The sequence below is a fragment of the Schistocerca americana genome, chromosome 1, assembly GCF_021461395.2.
Source record: "Schistocerca americana isolate TAMUIC-IGC-003095 chromosome 1, iqSchAmer2.1, whole genome shotgun sequence".
Lineage (NCBI taxonomy): Eukaryota > Metazoa > Arthropoda > Insecta > Orthoptera > Acrididae > Schistocerca > Schistocerca americana.
In genome coordinates this window covers 978490566-978514422 of record NC_060119.1, presented here as the reverse complement: position 1 = coordinate 978514422, position 23857 = coordinate 978490566, and the positions used below count along the sequence as shown (strand labels likewise).

The window sequence follows — 23857 nt, the reverse complement described above, 5'->3', positions numbered from 1 at the left end:
TAATCTCTTACACCATATACAAGCTTTCAGACAACAAGACCACAAGTTTTTAGCTTCTGTTTTGTTTATTTACTTTGTTAGTGGACTTTATATTATTTGTTTTTGTAGTTACTTGATGAAGTATGGTTAGGAATGTGTGGGTTTTAAATTATGAATTGCGAGTTATTCTTTTCATAATTTGCACAGACCCTTCACTGTACCATTCTGTTTTCTGTATATGTGGTGTTTAAAAAATGTATCTTTTATTCTTACAAGATATTGTACTGTTCAGAACTAGAAAAAAAGTTCTGTGAACATATGACCCAAAACAAAAACTTGTTGTACTATGAGACATTTCACACCTAATGAGAATGGCCAGTAGTTAGTGACATGGCATAGGCTGTCTTCCTGTTGCTATTCGTTGCCCATTTCTTATTTGTTGAGTTTGCCTCCATACCTAGTCCTTTGTATGGGATTCTGTTGTCAGACATAGCACTCCAACTCTATCATTTGGGGATTAGTTATTCCTAGGAGTGTTAAGAAGGTAAAAAATGTATCCTTTTAAACCATGCAGGAAACTGCAGAAATAGCATTCTGTTATGGTGTAGCCAATGGCATTAATCCATGGCAGATGCCAAGCCACATCCTAAACTTCGCATTCCATGTGAAAAAATGTTCAGAAGGTTGTTGGTCCCAGTAACTTACATACATGTGATCACTCACAACTTGAACAAAGAATCGTGGGAACCTTTGCACAGTTTGCATGCCAGATATGAAGGAGTGAGTGTTGCTACAATTAGAAGATGATACTGAAATAAACATGCAAAGAAGCCACTGGAGGCATAAACTGCATTCTTGCACCATCCATCTTGCAGAATCAGTTAGTTTATCCTAATCACTTTCACCATATACAAGCTTTCAGATAACAAGACTATCATTCTGGATTACAACTTTCTGTGAGAGTCTACAATAAATCACAGAATGTCAGTAGGTCCCATCTTGCATTTTATTTGTGGATGAGGTGCAGTTTACACAGAGTGGAGTAATAAATTACCACAGTGAACACATGTGGACAGATGGAAAGCTCAAGTGAGCATGAGAGCTAGGTATAAGGTTAAATTCCTTAATATCAGTGTGTGGGCAGGAATTTTGTGTTCCACTCATGGGACCATATACTTTTTCAGACAAATTAATAAGTGCTGCTTATTATCAGTTTCTGAAGCATTTGAAGTAGTTTATGCGTGACTGAGCAGCACCTTATTTTTTACACCTCGTATAACACTACCTAAAGTACTTAACTCAGTGGTGCTTCAGTAATGTACCCTCTCTGTTCACCTGACCTCAGTCTCTTAGATTTTTTGCTCTGGTGCATGTAAAGGTGCTGATATACTCTACACAAAAAAAAAAAAAACCTGCACACATTACAGGAGGGTGTCTCCTATGCGTATGACTGAATCTAAGAGCATCAAGATGTACCCACTCAAGTTTGTGATTCTTGGAGGAGGAGGAGGGCTGAAGGGTTTGTGAGAATTAGTGGTAACCACATTGAGCACCTCCTATAGTGTCAACTCACAGATGGTTGTCATATTATGACAGAATGGCTCACATCTCGCCAAGTATTCCACCACCCTGTCAATTTCATTTCCTCCCTCTTCATAGGTAAGTGTTTATATTTCTTCTTGCTCTTTATTATTAATTTTTATTGAGTCTTATGAAATATTATCTTAGCTACTACTGTGTAACAGATATGTAGGTGATAATTACAATATGTAACTGAGAACACAGTAAAAGTAACTGTGGTATCTGATAAAAATTCTTGAATAAGAGACTTGTTAGTGCACAAGGACGTTTAAGAAATGTTATACATTGTTTACAAATTAAAAATTAATATTTTATAAGCTTACTATTTACAAATAGTGTTAAGTAATAATGTTCTTCATATATGTTGTGACTAAAATACTTACTACCATTGACTGACTGATATTTTTGCTTTAAGGTCATTTGAGCCGATACTGTATCTTGCAAGAGTTTACCATACACCAGAATGTCAGTATTGGGCAATTTGGGCCCTTGCAAATTTGACCAAAGTTTACCGTAAGTAACATCTGTTTTAGTTAGTTAGCTGTTTATTCATCTTAAGATCATCTTATAATTATATTAGAGATGCCAGCTTAATGCAACAATGAAACATTACTAACCTTACAACTACCAAGTACATGCAAAAATTGCTCATACATTTTCTTTTATTAAAAAATCATAACAAGTATCCCTCAGTTGATACTAAATGCGACCATAATTTTATTCTATTTAGTAAGTTTTATGTATATTGTTTACACTGCATCACTAAGCACATTTTTAAGGTCTTGGCAAAGCACTTTATCTTCAAGTGCATACACATGTATCCCAGTATATCATACACATTTAGACCAGTGACCACGCTGTCTGGTCTCCTTCCACAAAACGACCAACCAATCATACACATTAAATTCCTGATACATTACAATGAACAACCATGAAATGTTACAGATATTTGATGTTGCGAACGTAATTCATCAGCAGTCGGTATTAAGACCAAGCATTTCAGTCAATCTAAATAGTCTGTAAAAGTAAAGAATACAAAATTTTGAAAAGAAAGTCAAACGTTTCATTTGTCTAAAAGTATGAAATAAAAAATATTAGGGAAACGTTTGATGTGCGTTATTTTCTGTTCATGATTTCGAATATCATTCAAAGGTATGTAGAACATTTCTCTGGTCTATTATTTCTTTTACACAAATTGTTTCACAAAATATTTGACCTATTTCTTTCATTTCTTATTTTAAAGTGTTATTCAGAAAGCATGATTTTACTGAATTCTTGTTTGCCTCCCTAACATCATCTGTTCTCGAAAATCCTAACTTTGGTACTACATTCGAAGGGAACCTTTTTGACATTTAAATACTGCACCAAAGTATATCTTTATGTGCAAAATGGCTAGGTCTTGAACAGATCAACTTTTTGGCACTTCATTTAAATAGCTTGGCAGCAGCTTTCCATGAAATATTTCAATTTTTCCTCAACTCATTAATTAAGTTTTCCTTACTTACCTGATTACTTTCAGGCAGTTAAATATTTTCATGCAAACTGGTCACTTTGATACTTTGTTTGCCTGTTTCTCTCCCTTTGCTTATGAAAATTCAGACAAAACCTCATTGTGTAATTTATAAGGTGTCTTGTTTTCACTCTGCTCACACATTTAAAAACGGTATCAAATGTTAATCACATGGTAAAGTAGTCTTTTCTGCTTGTAGTCATTTCCAAAAAATGTTGTCTCGGTATCTTGAACCGTTTATGAGATAAGACAGTTTTTACGACCGCTTGATTCCCAAAGTGCAGGAAAGGATTCAGATGCGCCACAAGTGAGCCATCTGTGGATATAACAATTAATATCTCAAGAATGAAAAGATATATCATTCTGGTCTCAACATTAAATACAGTTTAGATATATTGGTTACATTTCATACACAATAATGTATGGCCTTAAATTAACTATCTGGAAAGTCTATGAATGTGATTTTACCTCTGCAAATTCTTAAAAATTTTGTGCAGCCATGTACTTGGTTTTGTACAGCACAGTAACTATGACAAATAACAAAAATAATTCAGACCTTTATCTAGCAAAGATATCAAGCTTAAAGATGCGGAAGAATCAAGTTTTTTTCACTGAATAGTTTTCTTAAAATCGGATGATAAGTATTTCATAGCTGCCGTCATGTCCACTCCATTGCATTGCCAAGGAGACACGTAGCTGTCACTCTCTCTGTTGTGCATGCTGCAACAACAAGGTTCAAAAACGTGTGAATTCAAACATCAGTAGTTGCAGCACCACAGACGTTGCCCATGTAGGACACTTCTGTAACTATACATGCAGTGGTGTTTCGTCGTCTGAAGCTGTCGCACACTGTTGGTTGCTTGTCACGTATGTAGGACGCGGTCTAACAGCCAGTTGCAATGAAGACATTGAGCAACAGTATCAGTGTTCCTCAGTTGATGCACCACTATTGTTTTGTATGGTTGCAATTTCAGTTTGTGCGCATCTCTGTGAGAGATGCTCTTGACACCCCAGTCTGAAGTGCCATGCGACACAGAGATTTTTTCTTACTTCTTTCCAAAACCTCCCCTGTCTCATGAAATTTATTTTCAGTTAAAACACTAGTTTCTCTAGGCCTTCGTTTGTGTAACACAGATCTAGTCTCTTGAAATTTCTATACTAATCTGCGTATCATTGAATCATTGGGAACGTACACACCAGGAAATTTTCACATTAATTCAAGCCGACATTCTACATACAATTATGTTTCTGCATAGTTCAATGAAAGAAACACTCATTGACCCTTCATGTATACCATACTAAATGGCAACTTGAGAGGAACATCGAAACAAAATACCTGAACACTCAGTTGCACAGTATAGAAGACAAGCACACAGTGTTTCTGTCTGAGGACCGGCCCAGCAACATATGGATAGGGAAAGCCCTGGACTCAGTGCAGTTACAATAATGACATCTAGCAACAATATTTGAAGTGATGAAACTTGACAAAAAAACTCAAAATAAAACACCAGTACATTCCGTTGCAAAGTGTACAGAGAATGCGCAAAGTTTTGGTGACAGAGAACTACGCATAGGGACAGACAGCAGACGCAACGGCAACAGCCGACAAACATTCTCACAACCCCAGGCATCTTTCATGAGATGCCCTGTACTTTCCCTTTGGGCATCTACAGTCTATTATTGATGTTCTCTCCAAATTTCTAATCTGAAGATTTGTAACAATATTTTGAAAACGAAAGTTGCCACTCACCATATAGCGGAGGTACTGAGTCGCAGACAGGCACAACAAAAAGATAGGCACAACAAATAAGCTTCAGGCCAGCAAGGCCTTCGTCAAAAATACACGCACACGCACCCACGCGCGCGCGCTCGCGCACACACACACACACACACACACACACACACACACACACACACACACACACACACACACATATACACATACGACTGCAGTCACTGGCAACTGAAGCCACACTGCAAGCAGCAGCACCAGTGAATGATGGGAGTGGTGACTGGTTGGGGGTAAGGAGGCTGGGGTGGGGAGGAGGAGGGGTAGTAGGGTAGGTGTGGGGGACAGTGAAGTGCTGCTGGGGAGCACACAGGGATGAGGCGGAGAGAGGGTAGGGTAGCTATTTGCAGTTGGGAGGGCAGGGGAGGGGGGCGGGGGCAGGAGGGGGCAGCCGAAAAAGGGAGAAGTAAAAAGACTGGTTGCAATGGTGTAATGTGGGCTGTGTAGTGCTGGAAGGGGGACAGAGAAGGGGCTGTATGGGTGACGATGGGGGAATGTATGATAATTTGCAGGGAAAGTTCCCACCTCCGCAATTCGGAAATGCTGGTGATGGGAGGGATCCATATGGCACAGGCTGTGAAGCAAGCATTGAAATGAAGGTTGCTATGTTGGGTAGCATGCTCGGAAACAGGGTGGTCCACTTGTTTCTTGGCCACAGTTTGTCGGTGGCCATTCATGTGGACAACAACTTGTTTGTTATCATACTCACATCAAATGCAGCACAGTGGTTGCAGCTTAGCTTGTAAATTACATGACTGGTTTCACAGGTAGCCCTACCTTTGATGGGATAGGTGATGTTAGTGACCAGACTGGAGCAGGTGGTGGTGGGAGAACGTATGGTACAGGTCTTGCATCCAGGTTTATTACAGGGACATGAGACATGAGGTAAGGGGGTTAGGAGCAGGAGTTGTGTTAGGATGGACAAATATGTTGTGTAGGTTCAGTGGACGGCGAAATAACACTGTGGGAGATGTGAGAAGGATAATGGACAGGACATTCCTCATTTCAGGCCACAACGAGAGGTAGTTGAAACTCTGGCGGAGAATATAATGTAGTTGCTCTAATCCTAGGCAGTACTGAGTTATGAGAGGAATGCTCCTCTGTGGCCGGACGGTGAGACTTTGGGAGGTGGTGGAAGACTGAAAAGATAGGGCACAGGAGATTTGTTTTTGTACAAGGTTGGGAGGATAATTACAGTCTGTGAAGGCTTCAGTGATACCATCCGTATATTTTGAGAGGGCCTGCTCATCACTGCAGATGCGATGAGCACGGGTGGCTAGGCTGTAGGGAAGGAACTTCTGGGTATGGAATGGGTGGCGGCTGTTGAAGTGGAGGTATTGCTTGTGCTTGGTAGGTTTGATATGGACAAAAGTGGAGGTCAACATCTAGGAAGGTGGCATGTTGGGTTGAGTAAGCCCAGGTGAAACAAATTGGGGAGAAGCTGTTGAGGTTCTGGAGGAATCGGAAAAGGTGTACTCACCCTCAATCCAAATGGGCTTAGGATTCTGGGTGTTTAGGAAGGATTCCCCTAGATGGCCCATGAATAGGTTGGCGTATGATGGTGCCATGCGGGTGCCCATAGAGAAAGTTGTTGGTACACGTTATATAGGAGGTTAGGCTCCGGGCAATAGGTTGAAGGTGTTGGTCTATGAGACCAGAGATTCTCTCAGTGGGGGCACAGTAACCAGCCACAATGGAGCATCCTGCATGGTTGGGTTTATGGACTTTAGGAAGCATGTAGAAGGTAGGAGTGCAGAGAGTGGTAGGGGTGAGCATGGAGAAGGGCTCCGGGGAGAGATTCTGCTATGGGCCCAAGTATTTGAGGAGTGACTGGAGATCCTGCTATATTTCTGGAATGGGGTCATTGTGGCAAGATTTATAGGTGGATGTATCTGACAACTGGGGGAGTCCTGCCAGGTAATCCTTGCACTTCAAAACAACAGTGGTGGAGCCTTTGTCCACTTGTAGTATTATAAGATTGGGATTAGTTTTTAGATGGTTGATTGTGGTTCTTTCTGTGAATGTAAGATTATTTTGTATGTTGATGGATTTGGGGAATGATTTAAGGCAAAGTTCGAGGTTAAGAAATTCTGGAAAGTTAACGGGGTGATTTGGGGGCATTGGGGGTGCATCACAGTTGGTTGGAGGAATGAACTGAGTCAAGCAAGGTTCAACATTGGTCTTTCTTTGAGTCTGATTGGTAGGGTTGGTGGCGAAAAAGTGTTTCTAATGCAGGAACCAGGAGGATGAGAGAAGTTCTTTAACAAGTCCTGCATGATTGAATTTGGGAGTGGGAAAAAAGGTGAGCCGCTTTGGAAAGGACTGATATTTCTGTGGGGCCAAGGTTTCGGGAGAAAAGTTTTATTACTGTTTTTTGGGTCTGTTTAGGTTCTGGATTCTGTGTGGTGGTGGGAGGGAGTTTTGAAGAGTGGGGTAAATGTAGTACGTCTGCGGGACAAGGTTTGTCAGCTGATGGACATGTGGGAGGGTTGGAGGCTGTTGTAGACGTGGTGGACAGTGGTACTCCAGGTGGGAGTAGGAAGTGAGCAGGGTGGAGAGTTTTCTGAGGTGGTGGTGTGCATTTCCTCTAGTTACTGGCGAGCAAGAGTTTCAGTGTGTGTTATGGGTTCCAGGAATTTGGGATTGCTTAGCAGGATAATTTTGTGAATGGAGAGAAGTTACTGTAAGCAGGTTTGGGCTTGGTTGATATGGTTTTGCAGGACTACATTGTGAGGGCTAAGGCTTGGCAAAATCTGAACAGATGGAAGTCATTGTGGAAGGAGGGGTGGCAGCCGGAGATGGGTAATTTGATGGTAAGACCATTTGGGGGGATTCCATGAGCCAATCAACAACACAGGAACAGTATGTGGCAAGAGATAAGGAAACTTTTCTGTATTGACACAGATGGAAGGAGCAAGGTTCCATGGTGGTGGAAAAAAATGCAAAAAATTATGTAAATAAAAATTTTAAACATTGATGAAATACAATGGCAGTCACGAGGTCGCTTAGGTCTAAGAACTGCGTCAAACCTCTGCTACCATCACACTAGCGACTAGTCTAGTGTGATAGTAGCGGCAGTTTGATGCAGTTCTTAGCCCTAAGCGACCTTGCGACTGCCATCGTGTTTCGATGGAACATTTTATTCCCATTGACAAACATGATATACAAGGGCATTTCGAAAAGTAAAGATAGAATGGCTCACAATCCTTAAATAGAACATTTATTTAGAAAACGTCAGTCACATCTTATTAACTGGATTGTTTGTTATTTTTCGACATAATCACCCCCGTTATCCAAACATTTTTTAAGTCGGTGCACAAGCTTTTGTATCCCACAGTCATAGAAGGTTGCCGCCTTTTGTCGGAACCACATTTCAACTTCATCTTTGATCTCTTCATTGTCATGGAATGATTTTCCACCAAGATTTGACTTCAGGTAACGGAAGACATGGAAGTCCGTGGGTGCAAGGTCCGGGCTGTGTGACAGATGGTCCTGTACGTCCCATTTGAATTGTTTGAGTAGTGCTTTGGTTACGAGCACTTTGTGAGGCCAAGCGTTGTCATGAAGCAAGCGGACTCCACTTGTCAGCATTCCCCTGCGTTTGTTTTGAATTGCCCTTCGAAGACGTTTCAAATTATGGGAATATGCAGCAGCATTAATTGTCATTCCATGAGGCATAAATTCCAACAGAAGAATGCCTTGTCTCTCCCAAAAAACAGAAGCCATGATTTTCTTTGCTTAAATCGACGTTTTGCATTTCTTGGCTTTTGGTGAATTCGAATGGCACCATTGCATTGATTGTTGCTTGGATTCAGGTGTATGGTGATAAACCCACGTCTCATCACCTGTCACAATGTGATCAAAGAACTCATCACCTGCTTCAGCATAACGTGTGAGGAAGTCGAGTGCAAAGCCCATCCTTTTCTTTTTGTGTTCTTTCGTTAACAGTTTTGAAACCCAGTGCGCACACAATTTCCTGTACCCTAAATTGACATTCACAACGTCATAAAGAGTTGTCATTGACACGTCTGGTATGATCTGATGCAATTCTTTCAATGTGAGACGTCTATTCGCACGAATTGCTTCCTCTGTTCTCCGAAGAAGGGCATCAAAGATCACAGATGGCCGACCTGTTCTTTGTTCTTTATGAACATTGGTCCTACCTTCAGAGAAATGACAACACCATTTCTTTACATTTTGTCGATTCATAATGTTCCCATAAACAGAAACAATTTATTTGTGAATATCCACTGGTCGCTGACCTTTTACATGAAGAAAATGTAGGACGGAGCGCACTTCACATTTGGCGGGATTCTGAACTGGTGCAGCCATTTTAAACACGACCTACTCCAACCAGAAGCAATGTTCAACTGCTGAACGACCGCGAGGAGAAAGCTAACGGTTCGAGGTAAACACCAATGTTGCCAACTTGCTCACCAAAACTCTTCTGTTCCTCTGGCGTATGGTGTATCTTTACTTTCCGGAATACCCTCGTATTTTTACAGTTTAATTTTTATTCCTGTGATAATGTGAATTTGACGAGCATTTTTGCTCAGATGGTTTTCACCTATGGTGTGATTACATGTAATCCTATGTAATTTTTATTCTGATGGAGACCATCTTAGTGCTGTCGAAACCATGGTCAGTTTGACAACAATTTTATGCAGCCGAGGTGGCCATATGTATATTCTGTAATTAAGTTACATAAATTAACATAGAATTATGTCCAGAAAAGTTCACAAAAGTACACCCAAATACATGGGAAAATCAAGAAAAGGATGAAGATGCAAAAGCGGGAAACAAGATGAAAACAGAGGGAATCAACGATAGCGAAAGGCAAAAACTCACTAAAATTGGCATGAAGTCACAATGAGATCAAAGAAAAGATAGAGATACCCTATTATCCTTCCCCCTCCCCACCCCAGCCTCCTACTTACCCCCACCCAGTCGCCACTCCCATCACCCACTGGTGCTGCTGTTCGCAGTGTGGCTTCAGTTGCGAGAGACTACACTTGTGTGTGTAAGTTGCAGTTGTGTGTGTGTGGGGGGGGGGGGGGAGGGGGGTGTGCTTTGCCTATTTTTGATGAAGGCCTTACTGGCTGAAAGCTTATTCGTGACAGTCTTTTTGTTGTACCTATCTGCAACTTGGCACCTCTACTATACAGTGAGTAGCAACTTTCCTTTTCATATTATTGGTACCTGAGGTATTGAAGATACCTCAGTAGTAGATCCAGGCATCCTGTCCAGGGAAGACAGGGACCCAGGGAGACTGAGAGTGTTATACTGCTCCCCCTAACCAAGTTTGGGGTGTCATCTTCCACTGAAACTGACACAGAGCCCAGTGAAGCTCACTTCAACTGTTGGGAAATCTGCTTTGTTCTGTGTCAGGAGCAGGCAAATGCAAAACGGTAGCCGTCTGTTAATTGTCAGTAGTTCAAACGTATAGCAAAGACTGTGGTTCCCAACCTGAGGGTAATAACCCCCTCTTGACGTAAAATGAGTTTTTCTGAGGGATAAAGTAGAAAAGCTGTTCAGTTAATCTCTTAAGGAATCAGTAAAGTTAATCTGTATTACTATCATTTACCAGCATGAGTGGGAAGTTAAAAGCAGCAGGATTGTGGCCTATTGAGACTGCAGATCCACACTATGTGATACTACTGATAGCATTAATTGGGACCCCACTACTGTCATGTGAGCATAGTATCGATGAGTTCAGGAGGTTCTACTCAAAGTCTTGTGGGATCTCAGTGACCTCACACAAAGAGCACATGAGAGGACAGAAATATTATTCGCTCATGTCACATACCTCGATTCAGGAAATGGGCTTGTTCGCAGTGAGACAAGAATCCACAGCAGCCACGTGACAACATCAGGAGCACTGCAGACATAAGCACTACAACTACTGTTGTTGCTCCCCTTGCCACTGTAGCCAAAAGGCGTGCCCAATGACAATATTATACACTGTAATGTATACTGAGATGAATCTCGGTTCTGTGTATTGCATTACAATAGATCTACCCATCTGTGGAGCCTTTGAGGAGAACGAACGTTGCCAGATTGCATTTGTCATCATCATGCGAGCTCACCATTGGGTTTGATAATATGGAATGTCATTGGGCGTACATCATGATCGCCTCTGCATCACCCAGCCAATAATTTTGACAACTGTTCAATTTGATGTGTTAAGGCCAGTGACTGTGGCCTAATTTTGAGGTCTCCATGTAGTTACCTTTCATAAAGATAATACAAGATGGCAAGCTGCCAGTGTTGATCCTACCTATTTCAGTGCAGAGGATGTTTGGCTGTTGCCCTGCACAGTTCATTCTACATATCAGTCAGCCATTAAAAACATCTGATCGTGGGTTGCCGAGAGACAGACACATGACCTCTCGCATGTGACTTTGATTGGTGAGCTCTGGCAGTTGAAGCAATACAGAATGACATTATCGTATATGTCGTCAAAGCTCAGTTCGACTTGATGACTGACGGGTGAGATCTGTTGTTGGTGCCAGAAGTGGCAGCTCTGTGCAGCAAATATTCATACCTCAAAATCACCTGCAAGTTTAATAATGTTTCCCTCATCCTATTTATACACACAAGAAGTTAAATTTATTACTTGCTATCTTTCCTGGTGGTGCTATTTCAATTGCCAGCATTGTATTTATTAATAATCTACCCACCTTTCATTAGGTCTTCATCTTGGGTGTCTCTTATCTCTTGTAATCTAGCAAAGAATTTCTTCAACAATGTAGGAAAAGACAGATTGCTACTTACCATAAAGAAGACACATCAAGTTGCAGACAGGCACAATTCAAATATACTTACATAATGCTTTTGGCCACAGCTTTCATCAGTGAAAGACATACATATGCACCATTCACACACACAAAAGCAAGCACATTTCATGCACACACAATCACCAACTCTGGCATCTCGGGCATTTCGGCCCAAGATGTTGGAGTTGGCGGTCATGTGTGCTACTTTTGTGTGTGTGTGAATGGTGTGTTTGTGTTCGTGCATGTGTGTGTCTTTAAATAATGAAGGCTGTGGCCGAAAGCTTCACGTAAGTGGTTTTTAGCTGTTCCTGTCTGCGACTTGACGTGTCTTTGTTATGGGAAGTAGCAAAATGTCTTTTCGTACATTGTTGATATTCATAATTGAAGTTTCCATTGTTTGAAAGAATTTCTTCAGCTCAACTTCTGTCCATTTCTATGTCTATGTATCTTATCCACCTTCATGTCATTTTCATTAAGGTCATAGTTAAGTCTTCTACTCCAGTTTGTTCCCTGTGCAGTCTGTTTGTTTTCCTTGCCTTTGACGAAGGTAGTCAGTAGCCTGGAAGGCAGTAATGTGTGTGAATTAAAAGTTCTTTGTTTTTGAAACTAGTAAGAAATTTTGGAGTCCCATCAGATAACCAATTTTGAAAAAAAAAATTTAGTATAATTGTTAAAATTAATGACAGTAATGATAATGGATGGAACTTACTTCACAAATAGAGAAACATATAAATTTTGTCAAGGTGCTAAGCTATGTGGGAGGGAGTGAAGACAGAAAAGAGGTCATTAAAGTGTGTTGTATCTTGGAATAACCAACAGATGTTCACATCTTTGCATTAATTGATTAATTTTCATCTCTGCATCTCTCTGTTTCATGTGTAGTGGATCAGACAGCATGATACCATACGTGAGAGAGTGAACCACCAACTAAAATATTAATTTGTACTTTATTTTTTATGTAATATATTATTAACTGGTGTTGCGTAGGTAGGAGAGTGTGTTATATTCCATTGTTGACTTTGCTGGAAGGAGATTTGTATTTCCCTTCTCTTTTTAGACATAGACATTGTGGGGCTAAACATATCAAAAGGAAAGTTCTCTTGAGAGAAAAATAAAAAATGATGAGTCAGTTTCTGGCCACTGCTAACCTTCAAAAGGGGGAAATATTTAGTATTGCTTCTGTACACAATAAAGTATGTGGCAGTACCATAACTTTCAGAACTGTTAGAATCCAGAGTAGCTATTAAATTGCAATGTGCGCGCGCGCCCACACACACACACACACACACACACACACACACACTCTCTCTCTCTCTCTCTCTCTCTCTCTCTCTCTCTCTTTCTTTCTTCCTCTTTCTTCCATCAGTTCATGCTGCCTGACAGCCTTCTTTGCACTATTTTAAATGACATTCCACAAGGGACTGCATTCCCAGTAAAACATACCCACACATGCACACAATATTATCAATCCATAATCATCATGTTGATGTTGCAGCATTTTTTTTCTTTGTTGCCAGTCTTTCTTTTTTTTTTAACAGCAACTAGCTGTTTTTATTATTGCTTGCATTAGACTTCTGTACTGGTCAAATGTGTTTAAAGCATTTTCAGATGGTAAAATTTTGTGACCTTAAAGATTTCAGAAACATCATTTAATAATTTACTAAGAGTTAATTTTATTTTATTGGGGAATCTGTGTATGCTATCTACTGTATTACAATTCATGTATTTGCATTATGTATATACACAGTACAAAATGTGTCTTGTGAAGAAAACTGCACTATTGCAAGTCCAGAGATGAATACTTGACTATTACCAATTTATAATGGAGCTGCAATCACAATCATGCAAACAAAGCCATAGGTACCAGTAATTAAAATTTAGATAGTTTTCAGTAAGAAATCAACACCATTGTCTTTACAGTCTGATGCAGATGACTTGCATTCATGATAATTTATAATTAAAGGTACCATGACAGTGTCCCTGCCAAGTTCCCTGTGGTAATGTTCGTTCTGCAGTTTTCCTTTGTCTCTTAACCGAAACTGCACATGAAGATGTTGTCTGTCGCTCTTTAGGTCTCTCAAATCTTCATTCTTAAGGTATTGATCCTTCTCTGCACTATGAAACTTCCCTTGAGCCCACATTAGCTCTGCTGGGTTATAATGACAGCATTGTGACAGTAATCTAGTGACAGAATCCCTTTGCTGCTTTGCAGTTTTATCTTTCTCATATATTCAGTACACATGCTTGTGGACAAAGACAAGAATTGGAAATTCTGGTCTGGTGTGTGATCAGCTACAAGGCAGTACCATAGAGGACAGTCACACAATGATATCTGCATTTATGGTATTGATAGTAGGAGTTTTGTTGTGTTGCCCCGACTGGATTCTCACATTTTCCATGGCAACAGCTGAACCCACAAGAGATAAGGCATCAGAATTCTTAATCTCTCATGCCTGAAAAAAATCAGATTTGTCAACTGGAACTTTTAGTCCACCATACCCTCATGTATTTTCCAGTACATTTGCCTTGCATGATTTTGATTCTTGTAGTTTCATATGTAATATATTCTGGATGTGCCAGTTTTTATTATCTCTTGCAGTTTTCTTAAAGACACAGTTATTGCAGCTACATCACTATGTTCCAAGTGTAATTTCCTCTCATCATTTGTTTGCTGATATTTGAAACTCATGTCTTTCAGTAGCCTCAATATGGTCCTTTTGCTTCCATTAAAATTGTCGGATTCTTTCATAGGCAAAACCCATTTTTCTATTGTTGATATTTGTTTAGTTTAAAAGCCAAATGCTATTGGCCACAAAAAAATTTTCCAAAAATCATCTAGGTCACCTGTTCCTCAGTTGCAGTTGTGTCACTATCATGTGACTTGAAAACAACTGAGCCCCAGGCATGAATAGATATGTTGGGAGCGAAAAGCTATTTACAATTTGTACAGAAACCAGATGGCAGTTACAAGAGTCGAGGGGCATGAAAGGGAAGCAGTGGTTGGGAAGGGAGTGAGACAGGGTTGTAGCCTCTCCCCGATGTTATTCAATCTGTATATTGAGCAAGCAGTAAAGGAAACAAAAGAAAAATTCGGAGTAGGTATTAAAATTCATGGAGAAGAAATAAAAACTTTGAGGTTCGCCGATGACATTGTAATTCTGTCAGAGACAGCAAAGGACTTGGAAGAGCAGTTGAATGGAATGGATAGCGTCTTGAAAGGAGGATATGAGATGAATATCAACAAAAGCAAAACGAGGATAATGTAATGTAGTCGAATTTGTAGATCAGGTGATGCTGAGGGAATTAGATTAGGAAATGAGACACTTAAAGTAGTAAAGGAGTTTTGCTATTTACGGAGTAAAACAACTGATGATGGTCGAAGTAGAGAGGATATAAAATGTAGACTGGCAATGGCAAGGAAAGCGTTTCTGAAGAAGAGATATTTGTTAACATCGAGTATAGATTTAAGTGTCAGGAAGTCGTTTCTGAAAGTATTTGTATGGAGTATAGCCATGTATGGAAGTGAAACATGGACGATAACTAGCTTGGACAAGAAGAGAATAGAAGCTTTCGAAATGTGGTGCTACAGAAGAATGCTGAAGATAAGGTGGGTAGATCACATAACTAATGAGGAGGTATTGAACAGGATTGGGGAGAAGAGAAGTTTGTGGCACAACTTGAGTAGAAGAAGGGATCGGTTGGTAGGACATGTTTTGAGGCATCAAGGGATCACAAATTTAGCATTGGAGGGCACCGTGGAGGGTAAAAATCGTAGAGGGAGACCAAGAGATGAATACACTAAGCAGATTCAGAAGGATGGAGGTTGCAGTAGGTACTGGGAGATGAAGAAGCTTGCACAGGATAGAGTAGCATGGAGAGCTGCATCAAACCAGTCTCAGGACTGAAGACCACAACAACAACAGCTGTAGTGTTGCATATATTTTATATTATAGATTCTGGAAAATGGTCATAGGTGAATCTCGTCACTTATTAAAGAGTGCTTTTAACAAGAACCCACAGTGTTGCATAATGTCATTTGTAAAGTTTATCAAAACTGGGTAACACATCCTACAGAAAGGATGACATGTGATTGACTTAGTCACAAAGTTCACTTCAGCTTGCTTCTGCTCATCGACCTTGAGCCATCTTTGTTCGTGTTCTGAACTGTGGTTCCTTTCGTAAGGGGGGTGAGGGGTAGGTTGGAAAGATTAAAAAGGAGCAACAGCTCCCTCCGACTCAATGATGAGATTTGGTGTGGACAAAGGGAGACAAAGATCGTTTCTCTCCACTCTCTTGCAACAGCTGGGTCCATCTCATCTTGGGATCTGAGAGACCTGACTTCCTTTTTGACCTTGTCCAACTCCTCTCTCTCCTCACTGAAGAAGGAATTAAAAGGTCTGAAAGCTATGACCATGCTGTGTACATTTCTGTGTATCTACTGTCAGTACTAAATATTTTGCCTCCTGGAAGTAAGTTCTGGCCAGAAATTCTCAAAAACTTTGTAGTGCTGTTCATTCAACATACAAATGTTTTGGCCTTGTGCTAAGGAGCAAAAGAGAGGCTCACTAAATTATTTTGTTTTATTTAAGGGTATGTGGGGGAGGGGTGGGGGTGCAGTGTTTGCCTAGGTATTGCAATATATTGAGTGTTATCACGAAAATAAAACAACAGAAAGCAGACTATGAGCATACCATCACAAGATTGTAATTGGGGCCATTGGCATAAAGGTAGGCACATGACTAGTGAAGGCAACCTGCAATGTAACTGAATGTGTGTGGTACCTGTTTGTCTTTGAATATATTAAATAAGTCAGAATGGTTCCCCCAGGACAGTACTGATCCAAAAGTTTGCATATGGAAAAGGATTTTGCACTGTGCTCTCATCTGTCTCAAGTTCTCATTGTGAAGCAACATACATACTCTTACTATCATACTTGCATCCATACTCTCCATCTGTTGTTGTTGTGGTCTTCAGTCCTGAGACTGGTTTGATGCAGCTCTCCATGCTACTCTATCCTGTGCAAGCTTCTTCATCTCCCAGTACCTACTGCAACCTACGTCCTTCTGAATCTGTTTAGTGTATTCATCTCTTGGTCTCTCTCTATGATTTTTACCCTCCACGCTTCCCTCCAATACTAAATTGGTGATCCCTTGATGCCTCAGAACATGTCCTACCAACCGATCCCTTCTTCTAGTCAAGTTGTGCCACAAACTTCTCTTCTCCCCAATCCCATTCAATACCTCCTCATTAGTTATATGATCTACCCATGTAATCTTCAGCATTCTTCTGTAGCACCACATTTCGAAAGCTTCTATTCTCTTCTTGTCCAAACTAGTTATCGTCCATGTCTCACTTCCATACATGGCTACGCTCCATACAAATACTTTCAGAAACGACTTCCTGACACTTAAATCTATACTCGATGTTAACAAATTTCTCTTCTTCAGAAACGCTTTCCTTGCCATTGCCAGTCTACATTTTATATCCTCTCTACTTCGACCATCATCAGTTATTTTGCTCCCCAAATAGCAAAACTCCTTTACTGCTTTAAGTGTCTCATTTCCTAATCTAATTCCCTCAGCATCACCCGGCTTAATTCGACTACATTCCATTATCTTCGTTTTGCTTTTGTTGATGTTCATCTTATATCCTCCTTTCAAGACACTATCAATTCCGTTCAACTGCTCTTCCAAGTCCTTTGCAGTCTCTGACAGAATTACAATGTCATCGGCGAACCTCAAAGTTTTTATTTCTTCTCCATGGATTTTAATACCTACTCCGAATTTTTCTTTTGTTTCCTTCACTGCCTGCTCAATATAGAGATAGAATAACTTCGGGGAGAGGCTACAACCCTGTCTCCCTCCCTTCCCAACCACTGCTTCCCTTTCATGTCCCTCGACTCTTATAACTGCGATCTGGTTTCTGTACAAATTGTAAATAGCCTTTCGCTCCCTGTGTTTTACCCCTGCCACCTTCAGAATTTGAAAAAGAGTATTCCAGTCAACATTGTCAAAAGCTTTCTCTAAGTCTATAAATGCTAGAAGCATAGGTTTGCCTTTCCTTAATCTAGTTTCTAAGATAAGTCGTAGGGTCAGTATTGCCTCACGTGTTCCAATATTTCTACAGAATCCAAACTGATCTTCCCCGAGGTCGGCTTCTACCAGTTTTTCCATTCGTCTGTAAAGAATTCGCGTTAATATTTTGCATCCGTGACTTATTACACTGATTGTTCAATAATTGTCACATCTGTCAGCACTTGCTTTCTTTGGGATTGGAATTATTATATTCTTCTTGAAGTCTGAGGGTATTTCGCCTGTCTCATACATCTTGCTCACCAGATGGTAGAGTTTTGTTAGGACTGGCTCTCCCAAGGCCGTCAGTAGTTTTAATGGAATGTTGTCTACTCCCGGGGCCTTGTTTCAACTCAGGTCTTTCAGTGCTCTGTCAAACTCTTCACGCAGTATCATATTCCCCATTTCATCTTCATCTACATCCTCTTCCATTTCCATAATATTGTCCTCAAGTACATCGCCCTTGTATAGACCCTCTACATACTCCTTCCACCTTTCTGCTTTCCCTTCTTTGCTTAGAACTGGGTTTCCATCTGAGCTCTTGATATTTCATGCAAGTGATTTTCTTTCCTCCAAAGGTCTCTTTAATTTTCCTGTAGGAAGTATCTATCTTAACCCTAGTGATATACACCTCTACATCCTTACATTTGTCCTCTAGCCATTCCTGCTTAGCCATTTTGCACTTCCTGTCGATCTCATTTTTGAGACGTTTGTACTCCTTTTTGCCTGCTTCATTTACTGCATTTTTATATTTTCTCCTTTCATCAATTAAATTCAGTATTTCTTCTGTTACCCAAGGATTTTTACTAGCCCTCGTCTTTTTACCTACTTGATCCTCTGCTGCCTTCACTACTTCATCCCTGAAAGCTACCCATTCTTCTTCTACTTCTTTCCCCCATTCCTGTCAATTGTTCCCTTATGCTCTCCCTGAAACTCTGTACAACCTCTGGTTCTTTCGGTTTATCCAGGTCCCATCTCCTTAAATTCCCACCTTTTTGCAGTTTCTTCAGTTTTAATCTACAGGTCATAACCAATAGATTGTGGTCAGAGTCCACATCTGCCCCTGGAAATGTCTTACAATTTAAAACCTGGTTCCTAAATCTCTATCTTACCATTATATAATCTACCTGATACCTTTTAGTATCTCCAGGGTTCTTCCATGTATACAACCTTCTTTTATGATTCTTAAACCAAGTGTTAGCTATGATTAAGTTGTGCTCTGTGCAAAATTCTACCAGGCGGCTTCCTCTTTCATTTCTTAGCCTCAATCCATATTCACCTACTACGTTTGCTTCTCTCCCTTTTCCTACACTCGAATTCGTCACCCATGACTATTAAATTTTCGTCTCCCTTCACTATCTGAATAATTTCTTTTATTTCATCATACATTTCTTCAATTTCTTCGTCATCTGCAGAGCTAGTTGGCATATAAACTTGTGCTACTGTAGTAGGTGTGGGCTGTGTGTCTATCTTGGCCACAATAATGCGTTCACTATGCTGTTTGTAGTAGCTTACCCGCACTCCTATTTTGTTATTCATTATTAAACCTACTCCTGCATTACCCCTATTTGATTTTGTATTTATAACCCTGTATTTGCCTGACCAAAAGTCTTGTTCCTCCTGCCAGCGAACTTCACTAATTCCTACTATATCTAACTTTAACCTACCCATTTCCCTTTTTAAATTTTCTAACTTACCTGCTCGATTAAGGGATCTGATATTCCACACTCCAATCCATAGAACGCCATTTTTCTTTCTCCTAATAATGACGTCCTCCTGAGTAGTCCCCGCCCGGAGATCCGAATGGGGGACTATTTTATCTCCGGAATATTTTACCCAAGAGGACGCCATCATCATTTAACCGTACAGTAAAGCTTCATGCCCTCTCCATCTAAACACATCATATAGTTGAAAGTGGCCTTCAAGCATGGGAGCTTGAATGACTTAGTTTCATTTCTCTTTATGCTTTCAATTTGACCTTCATGTAATGAAAGGTTTCCTATGATTCAAATCATTGCAGCAAAAATTGAGAACATTTTGTTCTTGATGATTCTGCTGTATAGCCATACTTAATCTTTTTTCTGCTGATATTTTTCATTGTCTAGTCCCATTTTACATCTCCGTGATGATTATTTGTAATTTTTTCAGCGGACAAGTATTGCTCACTGGTTGAAGCTGAAGGTGGATTAACTCTTCTTGAAGAAATAATTCATCATGAAAATCCATACCCTCGCATCAAAGAACTTGCAACAATGGTGATAACACAGTGTAGGCAAAAAAAAGAACATGAGTTAATTGAAACGAATTGTGCTTGTGAGAATTAACTTGGCAACAAAAAAGTTAATCATAAAATTCAGTTGAGTACTGAAATTTGTTATAAAATTGTGAATATTTGTATAAATTGTAAAATACCTAAATAAATTGAAGAATGTTTTTCATACATTTGTAACTTAAGAACTTACAAATCTCTTGTAAATTTCCTGTTCTTCATTTTCCATGTTTTGTGTGTTACAGTTGATTATTTATTTTTGTAACATTGTATACTTGTTTAATTGTAAATAATTTTGCGATTATTTCAGCCGTAATATTGTTTGAAATGTAAAATTGCTAGCTCATTTGAAGTTGCACTATTGATAGACTAAGCAATTGCATGTACCTTGATATGATCGTCTTTTGAGCCTTGCAGAATGAAACAACACATTTTAAACATGACACAGATTATGATCCTTTTTAAATATATAGAAGTCAGCCAAGTTTGTTTGTGCTTGAAATCAGTAGTGGAGTCAGTCTTGTTTAACATTTCTATTGAAACTTTTTTTTTAATTTTCGGTCTAACAATGATGGCTCTTTGATGCTATATATTTACATGTAAAAAATAAGTTGGCCATGTCTGTAGCTAATATTGCAGAAATGTTCTTAAGGCTCTATTTAACTTAAGTAATACCAGGAAAGGCAAAGAAAAATGTAAATGGCAGTAGAAATAGAGAAATGTGTCTTAGTCACCAACAGAAGAAATTGTATAATCACCCTCCTGAAGTTGAAATATTTTTTTAATGTAATGATGATAAAATATTCATTCTTGAGAAACCCGTAAGGACACAGGATGAAAGGCAAGGGGGGAAAGACCATTCATGTAAAATATAATTGGTGGCAATTACCGCAGTCACTGAAATGCCAGATACAGTGCAGTGTATAGAAGCTGACAGTAAAGTTTGATAGGGGATGGGAAATTAAAAGAAAATGATTTTATTAGCACCTTGTAAAGGAAAAAGGCAAATGTTGTTTTGCATCTTTAATGAAAAAAGTGGACTGAAAAGAAAATATATAGATGAAACTCTAATCTGAACACTATGAAGACTGAAAGAAACTGGTGTGCAAGCAAATATTGGATAGACAGTGTCCACATCTTGAAATGTGAAGGATTTATTTCTAGTGAGGGTTATGAGATGAAGAGGCATGTACTCAGGTTCAAGCCATACTGCTGTATGCAGTTTTAACCTTACCAGTTCTTTGAATTTAGATGCTTTTATTGCAGTAATTTTGAAATATCTCAGATTATAGAAATTTAAACCGTATTTGAAAATATATGTACTTCACAAAGTGCGAAGTCATCAGCACTATCAAGAATTCAGTTTCTGACATTTAATTATTTCTTGTGGTATATTTTTTAAAGAAAAAACATCATATGTATACTACAATTACTATCAAGAAACTAATTTTTTACATATCCATTAGTTCGTTTGTTTGGAATGTTTCTTATACATTTTTTTAAAGGTATGCCTAAAGAATACTGTGAATGATAGTGTTCGGCATGTACAAAAATAAAAATTCAGTATAATTCGAAAAAGCAAATTAGACAAAAGAGATATCTTGGTTACTGCACATAGTAGATTGGGGCTCATTTAAAGTGCAGTCATAAAAGCAGAAATGAATTGGTTTGCAAAATATTCAGTCTGATAATCTTAAAGTTTCTTTGTTTGTAGCTTCAAATATCAATGAAAAATTTAAATTGTTAATTGAGGAAGTTTACCCATTACTCATTACAACAATTTCTGGAGAATGGCAAGGCAACCCTAACCTTACCCCTTCGTTCTCTCTCTCTCCCTCTCCCCCACTCCCAAGTTCTCCCTCCCTCCCTCCCTCCCTCCCTCTCCTTCTTCACTGCCCCTCTCCTGCAAGTAAAAAGTTCCCTCTTTTTTAAAGGATTCACTTTCACAATTTTGTACTCTTGAGAGTGTCTGTCAATTTTAATTACGTGTACTACTATCAGTACATGTGGAAAAAATTATTTTCTTTTAGTTGTGCCTATTTTAAAAGATGTTTTCTCTGTACTTTTCATGTTTAAATATTATGCCAGCTGTTTTGCACTACGTGGATTGGCGTTTGAGGTTACCATAACCCCTTCACGTAACTGTGTTGTAATTTGACACTGGCAGCTAGTGCCCCCCACCCCCGCTTTTTTTCCTGTCTTATATGGGTATACAAGTGGTAACCATCGTGTTAAAATTTCAAGCAAAATATACTTTTGTGTTTGGATTGAGTTGAGATATGGGCTAACTGTAAGCTTCTGTAATACTGTTTCTCTTTTTTTTTTTTTTTAGTAATGATCTGGATTGTTTTAACCTGTATGTAAATAATGACTTTTGGTATTGTTCTTTCTGGACTTTTGACTCTAGTCATTACATGTTTTTGTACCGAATAAATGCAGGAAATGACCTGTTAGATTGATAGGTAAAGAATACGGAACCTGTACATAAGTGTATGAAATACAGCTTGTTCTCTACAGATTTTTGTTTTCTTTTACCAGAATATTCAAAGTAATATGCTATGTGCTGTAAGTGTGACCCATTGTACATTAATTTTAGGGTTTGTTTTTAAAATAAACACACATTATAATTTTGTATTGTCCATGCAAAAGATATATTGACTGTTAGTAAATAATGCTGATTTCCTATTTTAATGAAAATTCATGAAAATTACTTATTGCTAAGAACAATTTGTTCCTTGCCATAAAGTTTCCCTTTATTTTCTTTACATCAAAATAACAAAAGGTGCCTCTGCCTAAATTAAACAAATCACTTCACTGAAACCTGTCTTACAGCCACATGCATGTCTTTGGATGTATACCACTTTGGTGGTTAGCTTTTCTAATTTGTTAGATTTGTAATTGTGTAGAGAAAGTGTCTGTGATGAGAGTCTGTACTATGCTTTGTTGTACCTGTGTTGTTGTCACCCAGAGTTGGTAGAAAGAAGAGGGTGGAGAGATCAAAAGTATGTGCTGGACTGGGAATCCAAAGACAAGATTCTGGATTTAAGTGCTGACCCAACATACAGTTTTAATCTGTCATGAAGTTCTAATACAGCACTGAACCACTAAAGACTAAAGCCGCGTACACACTGCCCCTGGGAACACGTTTCTGCCGAAAACATTGTTTTCTGCGATGTTTCGCAAATGTTTCCGACTTTGTTTCTGGTCTCTGTTTCCGTCCACACTGGTGACAAACATTTTTCGTGTGTTCACGCCGTCTGCAGTGCCCCTTGTGTTATTGTGTTCGTATCGTCTGCTGCTGCGTTATGTCTGGTGTCGAAGAAACAATAATGATATGTGGAGCTGCATTATTAATGCTAGAAGGTTTACACAAACAAAATGAAAGGCGTCCTCGTCGTTGGTGGAGAAAAACAGAAGAACTGGCGGAAATAGCCTGCTACGTGAGCTGAGTATGGAAGACGGCTCTGGCTTCCGCAACTTCACTCGGATCTCACCTACCGATTTTGAATATCTGGCAAATATGATATCACCATTTGTTTCAAAAAAGGCACGAGTTTCAGGAAAGCTATTTCAGTCAACCAAAGGCTTGCAGTTACTCTTCGTTTCCTGGCAACAGGAGATTCATTTCAGAGCCTTGCGTATTTATTTCGCATTTCGAAACAAGCAATATCTAAAATAGTACCTGAAGTATGTGGAGCTCTGGTGGAAGTACTGAAGGATTATGTAAAGGTAAGTAAATGAAAAACATCGTTAAATAAGCACATTTTCGAAGTGTTATTATTTCTCAATTACATTACATAATTCATCAAACACAACTTCTTCAACTGCGCTGTCACTGTCTTCATAGCTTGTAAATGTAACAGGGCAATTGTTACTTGATGA

At 39.3% G+C, this 23857-nt stretch overlaps 1 protein-coding gene across 2 annotated transcripts in view; it reads left to right on the top strand.

The window, feature by feature from the left end:
* LOC124615823 (protein zer-1 homolog) overlaps window positions 1–22491 on the top strand; it is a 181463-nt gene extending 158972 nt beyond the window's left edge. For both annotated transcript variants that reach the window (XM_047143976.1, XM_047143967.1), the window contains exons 11-12: window positions 1976–2073; window positions 19855–22491. In XM_047143976.1, the coding sequence (XP_046999932.1) occupies window positions 1976–2073; window positions 19855–20030 (274 nt within the window). In that variant the 3' untranslated portion in view covers window positions 20031–22491. The remainder of the gene's footprint in view (window positions 1–1975; window positions 2074–19854) is intronic.
* Window positions 22492–23857: the final 1366 nt, after the last annotated feature.